At 48.0% G+C, this 22,971-nt stretch overlaps 1 protein-coding gene across 5 annotated transcripts in view; it reads left to right on the forward strand.

Moving 5' to 3' along the window:
* Positions 1-22,614, forward strand: part of Foxk2 (forkhead box K2) — a 42,086-nt gene extending 19,472 nt beyond the window's left edge. Inside the window, exons 3-9 of one of the 5 annotated variants that reach the window (XM_048366565.1) lie at positions 5,837-5,984; positions 6,319-6,465; positions 12,919-13,112; positions 13,654-13,829; positions 16,042-16,338; positions 16,882-17,091; positions 20,853-22,614. In XM_048366565.1, coding sequence (XP_048222522.1) covers positions 5,837-5,984; positions 6,319-6,465; positions 12,919-13,112; positions 13,654-13,829; positions 16,042-16,338; positions 16,882-17,091; positions 20,853-21,049 — 1,369 coding nt within the window. In that variant the 3' untranslated portion in view covers positions 21,050-22,614. Of the gene's footprint in view, positions 1-5,836; positions 5,985-6,318; positions 6,466-12,918; positions 13,113-13,653; positions 13,830-16,041; positions 16,354-16,881; positions 17,092-20,852 lie in introns of all 5 variants that reach the window. The other 4 variants (XM_048366564.1, XM_048366563.1, XM_048366566.1 and 1 more) reach the window with 4 other exon arrangements.
* The last annotated feature ends 357 nt before the right edge of the window (positions 22,615-22,971 follow it).

Raw genomic sequence — 22,971 nt, forward strand, 5'->3', positions numbered from 1 at the left:
AGAAAATGGCCAGAAGTGGTGCTGTGGCTCAAGTGGCAGAGTGCTAGCCTTGAGCAAAAAGAAGCCAGGGACAGTGCTCAGGCCCTGAGTCCAAGGCCCAGGACTGGCCAAAAAAAAAAAAAAAGAATGACATTGAAGGCTGGGAATATGGCCTAGTGGTTGAGTGCTTGCCTAGCATACATGAAGCCCTGGGTTCGATTCCTCAGCACCACATATACAGAAAAAGCCAGAAGTGGCGTTGTGGCTCAAGTGATAGAGTGCTAGTTTTGAGCAAAAGAAGCCAGGGACAGCACTCAGGCCCTGAGTTCAGGCCCCACAGCTGGCAAAAAAAAGAATGATATTGAGATTTTGATGACTGCTGTGCTTTTTTTGGGGGGGGCGGGGAGGGCTGTTTTTGTTTTGTTTTGGTGCCGATCATAACGATTGAATTCTAAGCTTGTGCATTGTCCTTGAGCTTTTTGTGCTCAGGGCTAGCATTCAACCACTTGAGCCACAGCTCTGTTTCTGACGTTTTGGTGGTTAACTGGAGATAGGAATCTTACATACTATTATGTCCAGGCTAGCCTCAAACTGGTTATCAGATCTCAGCCTCCTGAGCAGCTAGGATTACAGGCATGAATCCTGGTACCCAGTCTATTATGTATTTTGGTATTATTTATCCCTCCCCCCTTTTTTTTGCCCTTCCCCTTCATTCTCCCAAACAGTTGAGAGTTGTGTTACTATGTGTACACATTTGTGTACGTGTTCAGGGCCTTGTGCTCTTGCTTTACTCTTTTGGCAAAATTTGGTGCTGGTGACTCACACCTGTAGTCTTAGATGTTCAGGAGGTTGAGATCAGAATATCATAGTTCCAAGCCAGCCCAGGGCAGAAAAGCGCATGAAACTCTTCTATCTCCACTTACCCAGCAAAAAGCTGGAAATGGAGATTTGGCTGAACTAGTACAGTGCCAGGCCCTGAGTTCGAACCTCAGTACCAGCACAAAAAGGAGGGGAGAAATTTCTGAATCTGGGAACAGTGGCTCCCATCTTTGCTACTAGGTGAGAGCAGAGTTTGAGGCCAGTTCAAGCACTAGCCAAATGTGATCATTCCAGTTATATGGGAAATGTAAATAAGAGGGTCATATCCAAGGTGGCCTAGCAAAAATGTGAGACCCTACCCCAAAATAATGAAAGCAAAAAGCACTAGAAATGTGACTCAAGTGATAAGAGCTCTGAAGCATTGAATTCAAACCCCAATACTGTCTCTTCCACACCACCAAAAAAATAAAGAGGAAGAGGCCTTCTGAAGCAGGGTATGGTAGTTTATATTTGTAATTCCATCACACAAAGAAACAGAAGAAAGAAGATGGGGAAGTTGAGGCCAGCCTGGGCTATGTAGCACGGTCTTTTCTCCAAAAAAAAAAGAAAAAAACAAAAAACAAGAGATGGGGCTGGGAATATGGCCTAGTGGTAAAGTACTCGCTCTGTATACATGAAGCCCTGGGTTTGATTCCTCAGCACCACATATACAGAAAAAGCTAGACGTGGCGCTGTGGCTCAAGTGGCAGAGGGCTAGCCTTGAGCAAAAAAGAAGCCAGGGACAGTGCTCACGCCCTGAGCCTAAGGCCCAGGACTGGCAAAAATAAATAAACCCAAGAGCTTGTTGATAGAGCACTTGCTGAGCATAGACATGGCCCTAGGTTTCATCCCTACCACAGGACAAAAAAAAAAGGAAGAGCAAAAAATTGGAAAAAAAATAATGGGGAAGGCTTTTTGGACATTAAAAAGACATACACAAACACTCCTCTGATGTAACCCCCATCAAAATTCCAATGGATTTTGCAGAAATATCAAAGGCTATTATTGGGAATCTCATGGACTTGCAATAGTCAAAACAATCTTGAAAAAGAACAAAGCTAGGTGGGTGCACACCTGCAATCCCAGCACTTTTAGGAGGTGGAGTCAGGATGTGTGTTCAAGGCCAGCCTGGGCTGTGTAGTGAGATCCTATCTCAAAAAGGCCAAAAACAAAGCTTGAGAAGCAGGGAAAGGTGGCAGGTTAAAGACATCTGCTCCTCTTATTCTGGTTGAGAAGTTAATGGCAACATAGAGGGATTAGATTCTGTAGAGAGAAAGACAGCCTCAACCATAAAAGAGGTGGAGGGAAGTCAGAACACCACAAAGAAACCAACCAAAAACACCCTAGCCTCACCCAGAATGGTGGTCACCAAGAAAGCAAATGCTGGTGAGGTACAGCCACTGGAAATCATTGTGGTATCAATCAGACAAAACAGACCTGCCCTTAAGACCTCACCAAGCCACTATTATTCCATCATCATACATTCTTGCAAAGCAGTCTAAATCAGTATCCAGGAAAGATTCCTGCATAACAAGGTTCACTGAGCTTTGTTTGCAATAACCAAGCAGTGGAATTAGCTGAGGTGCCCAACAACTGATGAATGGATAAGAAAAATGTGGTACATATATGCCACAAAATGTTATTTAAGGCTGGGAATATGGCCTAGTGCTAAAGTGCTTGCCTCACATACATGAAGCCCTGATTTCGAGTCCTCAGCACCACATATATGGAAAAAGCCAGAAGTAGCGCTGTGGCTCACGTGGTAGAGTTCTATTCTAGCCTTAAGCACAGAGAAGCTCAGGGACAGAGAGAGCCCAGGGCCAGAGTTCAAGCCCTAGGACTGGTAATAAATAAATAAAATTTTTAAAAGCATTGCTGGGAACATTTGCTAATCACATGCAAGAGAATAAAGGTGGTACTCGTCTTATAGTTGAAATGTACCATAGCCTACTTGTAACACTAAAAGCCAAGCTGAAGCTTCATACATTGATTGAACAATGATTTCTTAGGTTGGCACCAAACTATCAAAGAAAAAAGGCAAGTTGAGCTTTGTGCAAATTATGACTTTTTTTTTTTTTTTTTTCCAGTCCTGGGGCTTGGACTCAGAGCCTGAGCACTGTCCCTGGCTTCTTTTTGCTCAAGGCTAGCACTCTGCCACTTGAGCCGCAGTGCCACTTCTGGCCATTTTCTATATATGTGGTGCTGGGGAATCGAACCCAGGGCTTCATGTATACGAGGCAAGCGCTCTTGCCACTAGGCCATATTCCCAGCTCAACTTTGTGCAAATTAAAACTAGGCAACGTCAGCAGTAAAAAGGCAAATCAGGGTTGGAGATATGGCCTAATGGCAAGAGCGCTTGCCTCGTATACTTGAAGCCCTGGGTTCGATTCCCCAGCACCACATATACAGAAAATGGCCAGAAGTGGTGCTGCGACTCAAGTGGCAGAGTGCTAGCCTTGAGCAAGAAGAAGCCAGGGACAATGCTCAGGCCCTGAGTCCAAGCCCCAGGACTGGCAAAAAAAAAAAAGCAAATCACCATGCGTGTGGAGCAGGGGTGAGAAGGAAAGTTATATATCTGATAAGTGGTTAATACCTGTAATGTATGAAGAATTCTTGGCTATACCAGGGATTGAACCCAGGGCCTCACACTTGACAAACAAGTTCTGAACTGACAGCCCTACAGTTTTTTGGTTTGTTTGTTTTTCCTATAGTTTTTTTGTTGTTGGTTTCTGCCGGTCCCAGAGCTTGAACTCAGAGCCCGGGCGCTGTCCAAGCTTCTTTGTGTTCAAGACTAGCACTCTACCACTTGAGCCACAGCACCACTTCCAGCTTTTTCTGAGTGGTTTGTTGGGAATAAGAGTCTCATGGACTTTCATGCCCAGGCTGGCTTTGAACCCTCAGATCTCAGCCTCCTGAGTAGCTAAGATTACAGGAGTGAGCTACTGGTGCCTGGCTTTACTTTGTTTTTGATATGAGATATTGATAATTTTGTTTGGGCCAACCTCTATGCAACTCATGATATTCCTACCTCCCTCTCCTGAGTAGCTGGGATTACAGGCATGAGTCAACATACCCAGCTCATGATATATGAAGAACTCAATATGCAACAGCAAAAATATCAACCCAATTCAAAGTTACCAAAAGACTTCTTCTGAAGACAATATGGTATAGCCAAGAATCACATACAAAGAAGCTTAGTGTCACTCATCATCAGAGATGTGAATCAAAGACATAGTGAGAGTCTACCTCCTGCCCCCCTCTTGCTTGCTCTGACTCCCCGAGGTGCTTGGCCTCTCTCTCTCTCTCTCTCTCTCTCTCTCTCGTCACACTTGTATGTAACTGAGTAGGACATGTGTCAGTGTTGGGAAAAGCCAAGGAGTTCTCTAGTCAGTACATACAAGGACTAAACACACGCTGAGGTCACAGATGGAGGGAAAAGTCAGGCACAGCTCCACAGACCAAGTATGGTTGAGAGCCACAGCTGGGATGCGGGAAAGGTGTGTTCCTTAAGAGAAGAGAGACTAGCAAACCAGGTTTGGGCCAGTGCTGGCTGGAACACCCTCCCACCCTTTCTCCATCTTCCTTTGTTCTCCCAGGTATTGTGAGCACCAGGGGTCAAGGGAATCCCTTCCAGTCCTGTTCTCTCTCCACACATTGAGGACTTCCTAACAACAGGACAGGCTTCCTGAGCGCTGAATGGAGGTGCTGCAGTGCTCAGGCCTGCCCTGTCTCTTTCCCCTGACCCTTGTTAGCAGTTCTTTCTCTCTTTCTCTCTCTCTCTCTTCCCCCCCCCCCTTTCCTCTCCCTTCCCTCCTCTCGGCTGGTCCTGGGACTTGAACTCAGGGCCTGGGCTCTGTCCCTGAACCTCTCTGTGCTCAAGGCTAGCACTCTACCACTTGGACCACAGTACCACTTCCCACTTTTTCTGTGTATATGGTATTGAGAAATCGAACCCAAGGCTTTTTGCATGCTATGCAACCACTCTACCAACTAAGCCTCATTCCCAGCCCTCTGTTAGCAGTTTTCTTAGAGGAAATTATTAATGTTCCTTAGTTTGGGTTTTTTGTTTGTTTTGCCAGTCCTGGAGCTTGAATTCAGTGCCTGTCCTTGAGCCTCTTTGTGCTCAAGGCTAGCGCTCTACCACTTGAGCCACAGCACCACTTCTGGCTTTTTATGAGTAGTTTATTGGAGATAAGTGTCATGGACTTTCCTGCCCAGGCTGGCTTTGAATCCTGATCCTCAGATCTTAGCCTCCTGAGTAGTTAGGTTTACAGGTGTGAGCCATCAGCGCTGTGTTAAAATCCCATTTCAGCGGCTCCTCCTCTTTGTCAATGCTATGTAGGCTGGAGCTGAGCTAAGCGCCCCCACCAGCCTGGCCCAGCTTGTGTGAGGCATTGTGTCCTGGACACCTGTTCCTCGAGGTGGATCTGGTCCTCACTAGCCCCCGCCTGCCATTGCCTGTCCCAGATCCTGTCAGCTCTGGGAGGAGGTGAGCCTACCACATGCTCTGTGTCTGGACCACCACTTGTCGTTGTGTCCTTGGGGAATCTGGAAACCCGAGAGCTTTGCTTTCCTCACAGGAAACTAGTGCTGCTTCCTCCACAGGTTGTCTTCCATGTCATACCCTGTTTCTTCTACCTTGCTTCACAGGAATGGTAAGACGCAGGTACTTCTGACTTCCCCCACACCCAGCCTCATAGCAAATTAAAGAGGTGTAGTGCAGCCAAGTACCGGGGGCCCACTCCTGCCATATTAGCGACTCAGGAAGCTGAGATATAGGATCACAGGCAGTAAAGTCCATGAGAACTCTTATCTCCAGTTAATCACCCAAAAGTGTAAGTGGAGCTGTGGCTTAAGTGGTAAAGCGCAAGACTTGAGCAATAACTCTCAGTGACAGCACCTGAGTTCAAACCCCAGGCTGGCACACACACAGAAAAATCACAGTACAATCTATGTTTCACAGTAGACTAAAGGAGTGATCTTTCTTCCTCTTCCCCAGCGCTGCGAACTCCTGCCCATCCAGCCCCCGGGGAGCAGGGTCTTCAGGGTACAAAATGGGCCGCGTGATACCATCTGACCTCAATTTAATAGCTGACAGCTCACAGCCAGAAAATGAAAAGGAAGCTTCAGGTGGAGACAGTCCAAAGGTAAATGTTTTGTAGTCGTCACTGGCCTTGTCTTGAGTGGCTTTTTCTGTTTATGGGCTGTTGAGGAATCAAACCCAGGGCTTCATGCATGCTAGGCAAGCACTTTACCGCTAAGCCATGTTCCCAGCCCCTGCACTGTATTTTGAAATTATTTGCCCTTCATCTCTCCATCTTTCTTTTTTATTTTTTTAATTTTTTCCTCTTCCCATTTGCTTATTCCAAGTTTTCAAACTTATATTACTTTATAATATATTTTTAGAGAAGACGTAAAGCAGTAATACTGAATTTCAGTAAAAAGATTATGCTAACTTTAGTACTTTTTTTTTTAATACAGGATGATTCAAAGCCACCTTACTCCTATGCACAATTGATAGTACAAGCAATTACAATGGCTCCTGATAAACAACTCACCCTAAATGGAATCTATACACACATCACTAAAAACTACCCCTACTACAGGACAGCAGACAAGGGCTGGCAGGTAAACGCACTTGGTGTTTCTGTGTCTTGCAGGTGCTGCTCAGTGTCTGGCAATTAGGATGTTCATTTTGCTAACTCAGATGCAGGTTTGAAAATCAGTGAGAGGAGAGAGACTTGCTAAGCCAGACTTCTGCAGCCTGAGGTGCCCTGCTTTGCACAGCCAGGGGAACTGGGGATCTGGGGAGAACGGCCTGGAATATCTTGGAGATGTGTGTGTCTCCATGGTGTGGAAGCACAGGTTATTGGGGGTGTTTGTTCACTGAAGTTCATTTCATGTATCTAAGGCAGGACACGTGAAAACTCTAGTAAACAGTTCTTTAAAAAATCTGTTGTTGGGCTGGGGATATAGCCTAGTGGCAAGAGTGCCTGCCTCGGATACACGAGGCCCTAGGTTCGATTCCCCAGCACCACATATACAGAAAACGGCCAGAAGCGGCGCTGTGGCTCAAGTGGCAGAGTGCTAGCCTTGAGCGGGAAGAAGCCAGGGACAGTGCTCAGGCCCTGAGTCCAAGGCCCAGGACTGGCCAAAAAAAAAAAAAAAAAAAAATCTGTTGTTGAAGCCAGACACCAGTGTTTCACTCCTGTAATCCTTTACTACTCAGGAGACTAGGATCTAAGGATCACAGTTCAAAGCCAGCCCTGGCACAGAAGACCATGAGGCTCATCTCCAGTTAGCCATCAAAAGCTGGAAAGTGGAGTTGTGGTTCAAGTGGTAGCACTAACCTTGAGCCAAAAAGCTCAGAGACAGTGCTCAGGCCTGAATTCAAGGTTCAGGGCCCGAGTAGAGGGTTGGGTGAACATGCTATTGAAGCCAGGCACTGGTGGCTCATTCCTGTAACCGTAGGCACTAATGAGGCTGAAACCCAGAAGCTGTGGTTTGGAGTCATCACAAAGAGAAAAGTCCCTAAGACTCCATCTCCAGTATAGCCAGCAGAAAGTGGGCTGAGACACTGACTGAATAAGCAAGCTAGGTAAGATCCTAGGTTCAAATCCTGGTGCCCACCACCCCCCCCCCCAAAAAAAAAAAGCTAGCCAAGCACCAGTGGCTTACACTGTAACCCTAGCTAATCAGGAGGCTGAGATCTAAGTGAGGATCACTTTTCAGATCCAGCCCAGGCAGAAACTATGAGATCCTTATCTCCAATTAACCAACAAAAAGCTGGAAGTGGAGCTGTGGCTCAAGTAGTAGATCGCTAGTCTTGAGCAAAAATGCTCAGGGACAGCACCCAGGTCTTGAGTTCAAGTCCCAGGACCAAAAAAAAGTGCTGATGAACTTTACTATAGCTTAATAATGTGCTCTGTAGTTTTATTTATTAAAGGAAAGATCTTTAAGTGCAGGTTTGTAAACATGTTATAATAAAAACAGTAGTCTACCTACCAACCCTTAGTACCCCTTCTCTCCTGATGCCTTCCCCTTTCTGGAAGCACCTCCACCCTGCCACCCCCCTCCCTGGCAACCTCCTGCATGTCTTTCCTTCCTCCCTCCCTCCCTCCCTCCCTTTCTTGGTCATGGGGCTTGAACTCAGAGTCTGGGCACTGTTTCCTGAGCTCCTTTTGCTGAAGGCTGGTGCTCTACCACTTTGAACCACAGCACCACTTCCGGTTTTCTGGTGGTTAATTGAAGCTAAGAGTTTCACGAACTTTCCTGCCCTGGCTGGCTTTGAACCACAGTCCTCAGATCTCAGCCTCCTGAGTAGCTAGGATTACAGGCGTGCCTCCTGCATTTCTTAGTTAGCAGGAAACACTAGGTTTGGAAAACAACTCCATATCCCAGTCCCATGGCAGGGGCTCCTCACAGTGCAGTGAATTCCAGCTGTGTTCATTGTATTTTAATCTCAATAGTAAATGCAACAGCCTTGAGTTCTATCAGCACTAAAAAGAAGGGTTATACTTAAAGTCAACACTGAAAAAGAAGGGTTGTGCTTAAACAAGGAAATGTGTGTGTATTAGTTTTTTTAAATAACAAACAGTTTAAACCCAGGTTTTGGTGGACCTGGTTGTCAAGGAAATTCCCCATGGACCAATCCTAGAATATAAATATGTGAGGCTCCATTCCTATAAGTGCAGCTTTTCCATGCAAAGTTCTGATGGTGTGAAATACCAGCAGGGCTTTTGAGTGTGTGTGCTGGTACTCAGGGCCTCATGCTTATTCATTACCACTGCTTCTGGCTTTTGCTAGTTAGATTTGTCTGTCCAGTCAGGCTTAGAACTGGAATTCTTAGATCTCAGCCCCTGAGTAGATAGTACTACAGATGTGAGCCGCCCGTGTCCAGCTGAAAATGAGCATTTCTGAAAAGCTTGAGTATGTCTGGTTGTGTTTCCATGTGTTTCCCTGAGCAGTACAAAGTTTTGTTGCTGAGGGTAAAAGAACAAGGCCAGCACTGCCTCTGTCTCCGGGGGCCTGAGTTGGGGCCTCTCGGGTTGGTTCTCTCCCTGGCAGGAAACGTGGGCCACAGTCATCTGGGATGTGGTCTTAGTTGCGTGCAGATTTCCTATTAGCGACTGGAGGTGACTTTGCAGCCTGCCTGAGGCAGGGGATTACAGATGGGCTGCAAATTCAGTGCTGCTCTGTTGAACAGGTCTCTTCTGTCTAGATCAAGGTCTATAAGATTAACAGCATCTCTCTTGACTGGAGCTTGTCTGTGGACATGGAAGACCTCCTGGCCCCCAGTTAGTGTAAGAGGCCTCTGTTCATGTCCCCGTTTCTTTTTTTTTTTTTTTTTTTTTTTTGGCCAGTCCTGGGCCTTGGACTCAGGGCCTGAGCACTGTCCCTGGCTTCTTCCCGCTCAAGGCTAGCACTCTGCCACTTGAGCCACAGCGCCGCTTCTGGCCGTTTTCTGTATATGTGGTGCTGGGGAATCGAACCCAGGGCCTCGTGTATCCGAGGCAGGCACTCTTGCCACTAGGCCATATCCCCAGCCCATGTCCCCGTTTCTTTATCCATGGCCTGCACCAAATAAATGCCTCATCTGCTTTTTCTTCCTTTCTAGAGCTTGGTAGAAAGGCACACTACCATTTAAGTCATGCAACAGACACCCCCCACCCCCCAAATTAAAAAAAAAAAGATTTTTCAGGTAGGGTCTCATGTGTTTGTCCAGGACTGGCCTCAGACTACCATCTTTCTACTGTGAATCCCATGTGATGGGATGATAGGTATCACCACTTCCTTTAGCTTGTTTGTTCAGATGCCATGACCGGCGTCAAATCCTAACCCTCCTCATCTCCGGCAACATCCGGAGCCACATCCTTTTTTGAACAATCCACTTAGGGTTCTCCATGCAGCGATCCATGGGCTCCCGCCAGCCCCAGCCCAGCTGTGTCTCAAAGAGGGTGCAGTTCAGGGCTCTGTTACTCTCATCTCAAGTTCTTAGGGTCCATAGCTGTTTCTTAGTTTAAGGATTTCACAGGGTCCGCTCATGGAATAATTATTGGGTTAATTTGTAGAGGAAGTTGCTATATAAAATGAGGTGGTCTGAATAATTATGTATAAAGATGGGATTTTTTTCCTTCTGTCATATTTCCCAGACACACAGAGACGTCAACTACACTGGAAAAGTGAAAAGCTTATGCATAGACGTGATACACCTTCCACATTCCCACTGTGAGCTCTGAGAGCACCTCCTTTCCTTCCTCGCATGCCCAGGGGTCCACAAAGACTCATCGGGGCTGGCAGTGGCTCCGTGTGCGGGGTACGGATGGGAGCCCTCTGAGTGCTCGGCTGGGGCTGCCGCAGAGTCTTCCAGGGGCTCCGGAGCACCCTGGTGGTGGCCTCATGCCAGGGACCGGGTGAGAGTCCTGAGCCCTGAGCTCCTTCCTGCCTGGGGCTGGCGAGGCAGCTGTAAGGGGGCCACACAGTCAGGGGAAGAACATGTTCCTGCAGTTTCAGGTAGCATCGTTTTTCCAAATTGAGAGTATTTGTCCATACGTAACAAGATACTTTGAGGAAAGGAGCCAAGTCTACACATGGCGTTTGGTTTTGTTTGTTTTTTTTTAGTCCATTTCAGTGACTATATTTGACATTTTTAAGTATTTTAACCTTTCAGTCAAATTGATACTGAAAAAAGCCTATTATCAGAGTTCAAGAGTACACACCTGGCCTGAGAATGTGACTTAGTGGTAGAGTGCTTGACTAGCATGCTTGAAGCCCTATGTTTCATTCCTCAGTATCACATAAACAGAAAAGGCCAGAAGTGGTGCTGTCTGTGGCTTAAGTGGTAGAGCACTAGCCTTGAGCACAGAGAAGCTTAGGAACAGCTCCCAGGCCCTGAGTTCAAGCCCCAGGACCAGCAAAACAAAAAGTATACACTTGATACTCAGATAAATAAGTCTGATAATTAGATATGTTAGATAAATATTGTACATAGTATTTTTGGAGAGGTTTTTTTTCTTTTTTCTTTTTTCTTTTTGGCAGTCCTGGTTGAACTCAGGACCTGAGCACTATCCCTGGCTCCCTTTTGCTTTAAGCCAGCACTCTACCACTTGAGCCATAGCACTACTTCCAGCTTTTTCTGTTTATGTGGTTCTAAGGAATCAAACCCAGGGCTTCATGCATACTAGGCAAGCACTCTACCACTAAGCCCCTGGGGACCTTTTTTGGTCAGTTGTAGGGCTTGAACCTGATCAGGGCCTGGGTGCTGCCCCTGAGCTCTTGTTCAAGATTAGTACTCTACCACTTCTGGTTTTGTGGTGATTAACTGGAGACAAGAGTCTCATGAGCTAGTGCTGATGGCTCATGCCTATAATCCTAGCTACTCAGGAGGCTGAAAGCCAGCCCAGTCAGGAAAGTTAATGAGACTCTTTTCTCCAATGAACTACCAGAAAACCAGGAGTGGAGCTATGAGCTCAAAGTGGTAGAGTGCTAGCTTAGAGCAAAAGAGCTCAGGGATACCACTCAGGCCCTGAGTTCAAGCCCCATGACCACCAAAAACATCTCATGGACTTTCCTGTCTGGCTGTCTCTGAACCACCATCCTCAGATCTCAGCCTCCTGAGTAGCTAGAATCACAGGTGTGAGTCACCAGCATCTGACTGGAGACCGGTATTTTTATGTCTTAAGTTATTAGGGCACTAGAGAACAAATAATATTTCCAGAAGGAAGGAAAATACATATTTAGAGAAAGTTTTTATTGTTGGTTTTTTTTTTTGGCGGGGGGGGGGGGCAGTCCTGGGCCTTGGACTCAGGGCCTGAGCACTGCCCCTGGCTTCCTTTTGCTCAAGGCTAACACTCTGCCCCTTGAGCCACAGCGCCACTTCTGGCCATTTTCTGTATATGTGGTGCTGGGGAATCGAACCGAGGGCTTCATGTATACGAGGTAAGCGCTCTTGCCACTAGGCCATATCCCCAGCCCTAGAGAAAGTTTTTATCAGAAGAAAACTATATATATATGTATATATCCCTCTACAGTAGCTAATTTGCAGCAGTGAATCAGAAAGATGATGGCCTGGTGGTTTGGTTTTATTCAAAATGCAATTCTGCTGATTTTGATATTTATATTTAAAACAAAGGCAATACATACCTATTTATAAGGTATATATTAACTAGTAATTGACTGTTAATTTTATAGACAAGATAGCCAGGGAAGTAAATCAATGACCTATGGTTATTTTGACAAGCAGTTTACAAATCTGATGACCTCACATTTTCTTCTCAGTCAAATACTGTGTAATTGTTCTTTCGCATGTTTATGTAATCACAAACTAAGAAAAAGGATGGGGATAAGATATTAACCTGACATTTGTACTATTCATAATGCTGTCAAAAGACTTAATAGAACTGTGGAGTGACTGCATGTTACTTTGGACTAAATTGATTTTTTGTGTTTGGGTTTGGTTTTTGTCAGTCCTGGGTCTTGAACTCAGGGCCTGAGCATTGATTGTCCTTGGCTTTTTTTGCTCAGGGCTAGCATCCTACCACTTGAGCCACTGTGCCACTTCCGGCTTTTTTTTATATATGTGGTGCTGAGGAATCAAACCCAGGGCCATATTCCCAGCCTAAATTGATTTTTTTTTTTGAAGTTGCTTCAAGTCTTCAAAGCACCCTTTCTTAGTGAAAAGCCCTTTAACCTTGTGGTGGAAAGAAAATGGGGAATAGTATATGTCCTTAGAACTGAAAGAGATAGAAAAAGTAAACCATATGTTCTAAAAAAAAATAGAATAAATGTGATTTCTTAGTGCTAATATATTGCAGAGACAAAACAGTTGTCTTTTTTTTATTTTGATCACAAAATATAAACTGATAGTGGCAGGATGTGATGGAAAGACTTGATAACCTATCAAGTCATTGTCATTGATTCAGTTATTCTGATTTGAAGATATTTCTTAATATTTCTCACGTACAGCTTATGTGCATAGCCTGAATGGGGAGGGGGCATGGGCACACACGTGCATGCATATGTATACATTTTGATTTCTGAGCTAAGCCTTCCGTGAGCAGCCCGTATTTTTATGTCCCATAGAATTCAATCCGCCACAATCTCTCTCTGAATCGCTACTTCATCAAAGTGCCGCGATCCCAGGAAGAGCCCGGCAAGGGCTCCTTCTGGAGGATAGACCCCGCCTCGGAGAGCAAGCTGGTGGAACAGGCATTCCGGAAACGGCGACCCCGGGGAGTACCCTGCTTCAGAACTCCTCTGGGGCCCCTGTCCTCTAGGTAAGTAGTCAGGCCCACAGGGTCCCTGGGCTGGTCGGCACCTCTGGTACTCACAATTTCCCGCCAGAAACCAAGGACTCGGGACCTTTCAGTGAATGTCTGTGGTTTGGAAGAGGATGCTGAGTGCTAGCTTAACCACCCCTCGTGCTTGCTGCTTCCTTAGACTTGGAGCCCTCAGCTGCTGAGATGGCAGGGTAGATTTCCTCCCTTTTGGCACATGAGCTGTTCTTCAGGGCTCTCTTTTAGCTGCTTAAATTCAATATCATTATTAATGTGCCTGATTTTTTTTAAAAATTATGTCATCAATACTCTGTTTTTCCCAAAAGAAGAAATGGGCTTGGCATTCACGTCAAGCCCCTGCAGCCTCTGCAGCCCCAGGGTCTGGGTGTGCAGCCCAGTCCACAGGCTGACCCAGTGTCACACCCATGACACTGCAAGTGTGGGCCCAGGACAAGGGACACTTGAAAAGTGAACCTGGTGAGAGAAGCAGCCTTTCTGAGTGCATCGCTGTAAAACCCACTGTCTTCTTTTGGTGACCCAGGAGTGCGCCGGCTTCTCCCAACCACGCGGGGGTGCTGTCTGCTCATTCCAGTGGTGCCCAGACCCCTGAAAGCCTGTCCAGGGAAGGCTCACCAGCCCCCTTGGAGCCTGAGTCAAGTGGCTCACAGCCCAAACTCGCAGTCATCCAGGAGGCACGGTTTGCTCAGAGCGCACCAGGTAAGATGCAGCAGGAGTGGTGGCTTGGGGCTCAGGAGGAATGGCCCCTGTCCCACATCTGGTCCTTGGTGCACAGTACTGAGGGTTCTGTTGCAGGCTTTGTGAATGTTTAAAAACATGAACATGCTGGCTGCGGCTTATGCCTGTTATAAAAACAGACAAACATAACTGACTCTGATTAGAAGCAAAGCAAGTATCCATTTAATGAATACGTGGACCTTTGCAGCTTACTTACAAAGCCCTAATATTCAGTAAACATCTAGACAGGTGCCAGTGGCTCCCATCTGTAATCCTAGCTACTGAGATGAAGCTGAGATGAGGGTCATGGTTTGAAACTCACCTGGGCATAAAAGTCCATGAGATTCTCTTCTCCATCAGAAGCCAGTAGTGGAGCTGCAGCTCAAATGGTATGGTGCTAGCCTTGAACAAAAAAGCTTAGGGAAAACGCCCACACCCTGAGTTCTATTATTTATTTATTTATTTGTTATTGTAAAAGTGATGTACAAAGGAATTACATATGTCAGATAAAGAGTTTTTCCTTCCCATCTCCACTCATCTCCAAGTTGTATGGTTCATTTTCAACAGTGTCTATTGAGTACCACTGCTACATTTGTTTACCCTTTGTCCCTCCATTTTTGTGCCCTCCTCACCGTCTCAAAGACATGTAGATAAACAAACAAGACAAAAGGAAAAGAAAACAAAAATAGCCTCCCCAAAAAAACACTCTTGTTCCTGGAGTTCCTTTTGATAAGTATTATCTTGCATCATCAGATGCACATTGTGCTTTTGTGTTCCTCTCTTGAGAGTATCCTCCTTTGGTCTCTGTATATGAATGTTTAGAAACATATAATTTTTCACGTTCCCATGTATTTTACATCTAGTTTCCGCATAGGAGAGAAAACATGCACCATTTAACTGAGCGTTTAACTCTGACTTACCTCACTTGACATGTTATCTTCTAAGTCCATTCATTTCCAGGACTTTTTAAATTATGTTATTGTTATTAAGGAGTTATACAGCTGGGCACCAAGTGGTAGAGCACTAGCCTTGAGCAAAAGAGCTCAGGCTGCCAGGCACTGTGGCTCATGCCTGTTACTCATGAGGCTGAGATGTGAGGATTGCAGTTCAAAGCCAGTCTGGGCAGAAGAGTCCCTATGAGACTCCCATTAACTGCTCAAAAACTGGAAGTGGAGCTGTGGCTCCAAGTGGGAGAGGCCTAGCCTCGGGCACAAGGACTCTGGTCCAGGGTTGAACTTGGTTCAAGCCCCAGTTCTGGTAGAAAAAAAAAAGTATATGTACGTTACATGAAAGTGTCCAGTCCCTTTAGTCTGATATGGCTGAGCTCTGGTTACCTGGAATTCTGGTAGCCCTCACCCCCTGCCTTGTGTATTGCCTGGTACCTGTGTTCCTTTAGTCCTAAGGCCAGAAAGGGCAACATTATTATTATTATTATTATTATTATTATTATTATTATTATTATTATTATTATTATGGCTATCATCATCATCTTTAAGTAGTTTCGCAAAGGGCAGTCAGCCTGTCTGTTGATGAGCGCTTTATGACCTTGGGGTCACCTTTCCTTGGTTCTCTCTCAGCCTGCACGGCCTGATGACTGTGTTTCTTTTGTGGAAGCCCTCAAGCCACAAAGGTCAGAGGCGTTAGGACAGCCCAAGTCTGCTTTTGAGTGTGGCGGTTCCCTTCCACTAGATGTGGGCCTTGTGCAGACAGATGGCCCCTCCTTGGTCCTTGCGTGAACCTGCTCATGAGGGAGGAACCATGGGAAGCTGTGCGTCTGAGTTTAGGTGTAGGTATTCACAGACCTACTACAATGTCCACCTTCTTCTTTTTTTTTTTTTTTTTTTTTTTTTTTGCCAGTCCTGGGGCTTGCACTCAGGGCCTGGGCACTGTCCCTGGCTTCTTTTTGCTCAAGGCTAGCACTCTGCCACTTGAGCCACAGTGCCACTTCTGGCTATTTTCTGTATATGTGGTGCTGGAGAACTGAACCCAGGGCCTCATGTATATGAGGCAAGCACTCTTGCCACTAGGCCATATCCCCAGCCCCCCACTTTCTTAATATCTGTAAGTGTAAGGCGAATTGGTGCCCTGGCCCCCTCCTGTGGTTTCCACTGAAACATGGTGCCCTTTGTGGGTGTTCAGTGTGGGGAAAGTGGGATGTGTGCACCTCAGCCCTGCTCTTATCTTCCTCTGCCAGGCTCGCCTCTTTCCAGTCAGCCCGTCTTAATCACCGTCCAGCGGCAGCTGCCCCCTGCCATTAAGCCCGTCACCTACGCTGTTGCCACCCCAGTGACCACCTCCACCTCGCAGCCGCCTGTCGTGCAGACTGTTCACGTTGTCCACCAGATCCCAGCTGGGTCGGTCACCAGCGTGGCTGCACTGGCCCCAGCAAATACGTATGCAGTTGCTGGACAAGCTGTGGTCACCCAGGCGGCAGTGCTGGCCCCTCCCAAGGCAGAGCCGCAAGAGAACGGAGACCACAGAGAAGTCAAAGGTAAACAAGGCAGAGGTGAGGCCTGTCCACCTGGTCCGGTTTTGTGTGGGGTGTGGTGGTGGTAGTGGTGTCTTTTTAGGGTGCTGCTTTTTCTTGCTGTGGTGCTAGGGATGGGATCCTTCCGGCTTTGCACATTCTAGGACAGCAAACGTTATCTCCAGATTTCTGTGTTAAGTGGTTTTAAACATTGTATAGCCGGTCCTAAAACGAGGCAGTACTTTTTGTTGTCAGTCGTGGGGCTTGAACTCAGGGCCTAGGCACTGTCCCTGAGCTTTTTTGTTTAAGGCTAGGTGCTCTACTACCTGGAGCCACAGCACCACTTCCCGTCTTCTGGCAGTTAATTGAAGATAAGACTCTCATGGACGTTCCTGCCCAGGCTGACTTCGATCTGCCATCCTCAGATCTCAGCCTCCTGAGTAGCTAGGGTTACAGTCGTGAGCCACCTGCCCCTGGCTCAGGTGATACTTTGTGTTGTTTTACAGTGGTGAGATCTTTCCTGGCATTCCTCTAACACTGGTGGGTGCTGTCTGTTTTGGGTTTCAGTGAAAGTAGAGCCTGTTCCTGCGGTCAGCCCTGCCGCGCTGGGCGCCGCGGGCCGGATCATCCAGGCGTCGCCAGGCACCCCCATGCAGACAGTCACCATCGTACAACAGGCGCCCCTGGGCCAGCACCAGCTCCCAATAAAAACGGTCACGCAGAATGGGACCCATGTGGTGCCCATCCCCGCGGCGGTGCACAGCCAGGTGAACAGCGGTAAGCACTCGCCCTCGCTGGGCGCCAGCCAGGAGGGAGGCTCACGGTCCATGGCGGGTGCTGCTTCTGTCCCCCTTTGATGGTGTGTGGAGGGTGGGCGTGTGGGTGCAAGATAAGAGTCACAGATTTTCCTGCTGGGGCTGGCTTCAAATTGCAATCCTCAGCTCTCAGCTTCCTGAGTAGCTAGGATTACACATTTGGAAATCCTTGTTTCTAAGTTGTAGCAAGCAGGGCTGGGATGTGGCTTAGTGGTTGCCTGGCATGCGTGAAGCCCTGGGTTTGATTCCTCAGTACGACATACACAGAAAAAGCCAGAAGTGGGGCTGTGGCTCAAGGGGTAGAGTGCTAGTCTAGAGCACAGAGAGGCTCAGGGACAGAGCCCAGGCTCTGAGTTTCAGCCCCAGGATGGGCAAAAAACTAAGTTGTTAGGAAGCATAGACACTGCAGGTACAGGGACTGGAAGAGGGTTGGCAGCTGGGGCTCCAGTTAGAGGAGAGGACACATCATCTTAGAAAGAGAAGAGATGAACACAGTTGTGTCTTTCCTAGATGGCAGTGCAGTGAGCATGGCTGTAAGTGTGCCTGTGCTTGTGCAGTGTCCCGTGTGGCTACCAGCCTTCTTCTCCACAGAATGGTGGCTGTTTATGTTTGCCAGTTTTTATAAACTTTGGAGAAAAGACAGTGGAAGTAGAGAATGCTGTTCTTCTGTGCCTTTTGCTCTGAAAGCCATTTGATGTTGATAGGATGGACACTACACTGGGCTTCCTTGCTTACACCAGGCACCCTGCCATGCTTAAGAAGAAATGCTGGTGTAAACTAGTACACCCACTCTGGACAGCAGGCTGGAGCTTCCTCAGAAAGGTCTAAACATAGACCTTCCCTACACCCCTGCCATGCCACTCCTAGGCGTCTTCCTTGGACCCGGATACAACAAGGACACCTGCACATCCATGGTCATTGCTGCGCTGTTCACAATAGCCAAGATATGGAAGTAACCCAGATGCCCCGCTACAGATGAATTGATTTAAAAAAATGTGGCAGCTATATACAATGGATTTTTTTGTTTTTTTTGGTACTGGGGCTCGAACCCAGGATGTTGCACTTGCTAGGCAAGCACTTTGCCACTGAGCTACATCCCAGCCCTACATTGGAATTTTATACAGCCATTAGAAAGGATAAAATAATGGCATTCTCAGGGAAATGGATGGAACTAGAACAAAGCATGTTGAGCAAGATAAGCCATGAACAAAGAGACAAATGGTGCATGGTCTCCCTGATCTTCAGGGGTTAGACTTAAAATGCAATGAGATGTAATAAACAGGATTCAAGATACCAATATCCAGTGAGACCAAAAGAGGACAGCCTTGAGGAAAAGCTCCAAATAGTAAGACCCAGGCACCTCTTCGTATGCGCATACAATTATTTACAGACTGAACAGAACCCCAAAGATAAGGACCTCTTCTGAAATTGTCTTATTTTTAGATGACTATGTTCTTTACTTCATGTATGGTGTATTCATGTGCACATCTGAGGGAAGCTGGGAGGAGGGCACAGAATGATTGGAAAGCAGGTGAGAAGAATACAGCAGAGTGACCCATCAGCTACACTGAACATTATTGAAAGTGAATTAAGCAACTCAGGGGTAGTGATGGGAAGGAGGGAATGAGAGAGAAAGAGGGAAAAGATGATACTAAACAAAGGGACAGAAGTGTACATATCACCCGCTCTGAAAGGAATGGCTTTATTGTTAAAGTGCATAGAGTTCATAAGCTTTGTAGATTAGAATGCTGATTTTCATCATTGTGAAGGTTAAAATGTATACTGTGAAATATATGTAGTTACTTAATTTCAATTTTAAAAAGTCCTGGCTGGGCATTGGTGGCTCACACCTGTAATCATAGCTACTTGGGAGGCTGAGATCTGAGGATTGCGGTTCAAAGTCAGTTAGCCTGGGCAGGAAAGTCTGTGAGACTCTTATCTCCAATAAACTACTCAGAAAAATCCAGAAGTAGCACTGTGGCTCAAGTGGTAGAGTGCTAGCTTTGAGCACAAAGAAGCTCAGAGACAGCACCCAGGCCCTGAGTTCAAGGCACAGGTCCAGCAAAAAAGAAAAGGGAAGTCCTGATTGACTGTGGAGCCCACTCAGGACTGTGGGTGCCATGCTTTACAAATGTGTTTGGGTTGGGGGCAGCTGGGTGGCACAGTGCTGGCCTGGCATGCGCAGAGCCCGTGTTAGATCCTCTAACCCCACGTAGCTGGGATTTAGGCATGTGTAACTGTGTTTGACTACCTCCGTCTCATTCCTTACCCTGCTCGTTTACTTGCTCTAGCTAGAATTTGTCCCGTGGGGAGCATGGTCTCAGGAAACATACCCCATCTCCCCATCTCATGGCTTTCCTGGGTGGCCTCCATTTTGATGCCCACCATTCCATTTCCTCCATTCCTGAAAGGGTGCTGACTTTTGCCAGGTAGTTCTTTTGTCAACTAAGGTGATCACTGGTTTATTTCTCCTTTAGTGTTAATGCGATGTGGCCCTTCGCCATGACTGTGTGTGGAAGCGTGCGTTCTTGGGCAGGTCCCACTAGCCACGTGGATTCTCTGCTTCGTGTGCCGTGAATTGAACACTAGTGTATAAGGTTGAAGATTTGGTCTGTAGTTTTCTCATGGTGTCTGCTGGCTTTGGCATTGCATGACAGCAGCCTCTTAGAATGTCAGGAAATATTTCTTCCTCTTTGGGGGGGAAGATTTTGAGGCTTGGTGGTAGTTCTTGCTCTGTTCTCAACAACAACAAATGAACACTTGTCAATTCACCACTTAGGCCAGCTTGGGCTCCCCTTTTTGGGAATTTCTGGTTAGGTGTTCCATCTCTTGTTTTGTCTTCAGTGGGTCTCGCCCTGCGTGGGGCCCCGGCTGGCCTCGGCCTGGCCATCTTGCCAGGCCACAGCCCGCACCGCAGCACTGTGATTGCAGCGTCTGCCATTTTCTGGGCAATGCTAGTGGATGCTTTAAGATTGAGAGGTACTTCTTGCAGCTATTTAAAATCTGCTGAATCTAAAAACAAGTTCTAGGCTCTTCCTCCTCTGCACTACATTTTGGGGAGTTTTCAGTGTGCCTCTACCTGGATGCCCTTGGCTGCTGTGCCGAAAGGAGCTGTGGAGACTCCCCTGGGAAGAGAGGTCCTGAGATGGTGGAGGGAACCAGTTCTGACCTCTGGCTAGTTGCAGTCACCCTGCTATGTGAGCATCTGCTTCAGCCTTTCACGTTTCGCGAGCAGAAATCTGGCACCGAGAATCCATAGGGGCCGGGGTTTCCCGTTCCCTGTGCGAGGTGTGTGCGCTGGCTTCTGGTGACGGCCTTCGTGCCCGCTCTGTGCCTGCCACAGGGACCTTGCAGGCACGTCATGGGGCATTCTGGCCCAGCTCAGCTCAGACTCCTGCCCGCCTCGACCTACAGAACTTGACGGTTGCTGCCCTGGATCTTAGAATGCCAGCACTCCACCACTAAGCCCCCTGCTCAGCCCCCTGCCCTGGATCTTGTGTTGAGGTCACAGCGGTGTTGAGCGGGAGGGGTAGCCCGAGAGGCCCGCTCTGGCGTGGGGCTGGGGCCCCCTGGCGGCCTCTTCTCCCTGGGCTCTGAAGGTTGCAGGGCGGGGAAGCCCGGAGGTCAGTGTGTACCAGTCAGACAGAGCACCATGTTCCCCAGGCGTGGCTTTCCGGTCGAGCTTCTCCTAGTGCGGGGTTCTGATGTGCTGTTTCTCCTCAGCAGCCGCAAGCCCTCTGCACATGTTGGCCACCCACGCGTCCGCGTCTGCATCCTTGCCCACGAAACGCCAAAATGGTGACGAGGCAGAGCAACCGGAGCTGAAGCGGATCAAGGCGGAGGATGGGGAGCGCATCGTCATTGCCCTGAGCGTGGACCCCCCACCAGTCACCGTGAGGGAGAAGGGGGTCCAGAACTAGCGCTGAAAGCGCTGCTCACGCGGACGTCCACTCTGTGGTGCCAAAAGGAGACATGGCCTCTCGCTGAAGCTCAGAGAGGCGTCGCCCGCGCAAAGGGCCCTGCGGTTGGACTTCACTTCTCAGCACTGAAAACACAAACCCAGGTGGCCTTAAAACTCCTTACCATAGACGAAGCCCCACTTGAGCAAGGGCACAGCAGCCAGCCTGGTTCCAGAGCAGGCGGCCTGCGGAGCGCTGGCTGGGCTGCCGCTTGTGAGCTCAGCTTTCCATTGTGAGCAAGAAGCACTGGCCTTTCTCCTCAAGCCTCCCCTGAGGGCTGGCCGAGGGAGCCGAGCGGATCTTGCGGACTGGGCTCTCCCAAGGGACGGGCCGGAGCCACCCACCACCCTCCCGGAGACAAGACGATATTTTGTTGTTCATGTGGAATTAGGATATTTTGAGGTGTACTTTCTTTACACAGTAATGGGGGTCTTTGACATTTCACACCACTCCATTTCTACTCTGGAAATTTTGGAACCACAGAACCCTTCACGTGGATTAATTTGGGGAAAGAAACGACGTCATTTTGTTTGTTTCTGTGATTTGTTTTCAGCCCGTGGGAGGGTCTGCTCCTGTCTGTCTCGAGCCATCGAGTGGCGCTCCCCTGGGACACCTGCACGTTGCTGATGAATCTCCCCCCCCCCCCCCAAGTCAGAGTGGGGCGCACAGCCCCGCTGCTGTGCCCCTGTGAGGCCAGGCACAGTGAGAGTTAGGCCACGGACGCGGCCCAGCCAGAAGGACCTGTTCACCTCCTTCCTGGTCTCCTTGTCCCTTCTGTATGTTGACTTTGTCCCTGGTATCATTTCCCACTCTTAAGTAAAGCAGTCTCCTAAGTGTTGTGTATGCCCCCACACAGAACCCTTCCTCCTTCCCTCCCTCCCATCCTCCCTCCCTCCCTTGGAAAAAAGATCAATCATGTGCCCTTTCAAACCAAGATCCCAGATCTCTGCTTTGTCTGACAAGCCGTCAGCCGTCCAGAGTCCGTGCGTGCTGTGGGCTCAGTTGCCGGGGAAGGAGGGCCTGGGAGGTTGGTGCTCTGCAGTCCCTGTCAGCCTCCAGGCTGTGTTCTGGTTCCGGAGGAGGCGCCCTGGCCTCAGAACCAGCCTCCCATGGAGGCTTGCTTCTCTCCTACGAGACACGAGATCCAAAGGGAAGGAGACAGGCCATGACGGTCTGGTGGGCCAGGCAGAGCAGAAAGAGGGCGTAAGCCTTGTTCTTTAATGTCATCATCATAACATTATTTATTTAAATGTAGTTATTTTGGTATTTAATTTTTTTTTAAAGAGAGGGGGAAGAAACCCTGTATTTTCCTGGTGGAATGAAATGGCTCAGAATGGTATATTTAGGCAATTTTAAAACATTATTTACATAAAGACCAAATACAAGTCTGTTCTAGTATTGCGTGTCGCGTCACGGTATGGAACTGTCATGTTACTGCAGATGATGCGTATTAAAATTATGAATTACTGCACACTAGATGGATTTTATAACTCAATCACTTGAAAAATAAAAGTGAGAAATCATGAGTGAGATCCTGTGTCGGCAGTGACGTCTCCCTTCAGACCAGAGCCGCTGTTGGGGGTGGGGCCGCGGCCTGTGCTCCCCTCACATCCCAGTACCGTGAGGTGGGCTTCCTTAGATTAGCGGAGTCCTGTGCGTCTCCGCCGACCTGGCCCTCCCCCCCCCCCCCACCGCCCCAGACCCCCAGGCGAGGAGGTGGGCTCTGTGGCCCGGCGCGGCTGCCCGGGACGCGGGGAGCGTGTTCCTGCCTAACAGCCTGCCAGCCGGTCACAGCAGACTGGGTGGTCTGAAGGGTTCTTTTGGAGTTAGACAATAAAGGCAGGATGATTTTTCTTTCAGGTAGACCGAGGGGCGCCCTTACA

The sequence above is a fragment of the Perognathus longimembris genome, chromosome 17 (assembly GCF_023159225.1).
Source record: "Perognathus longimembris pacificus isolate PPM17 chromosome 17, ASM2315922v1, whole genome shotgun sequence".
NCBI classification, from domain to species: domain Eukaryota; kingdom Metazoa; phylum Chordata; class Mammalia; order Rodentia; family Heteromyidae; genus Perognathus; species Perognathus longimembris.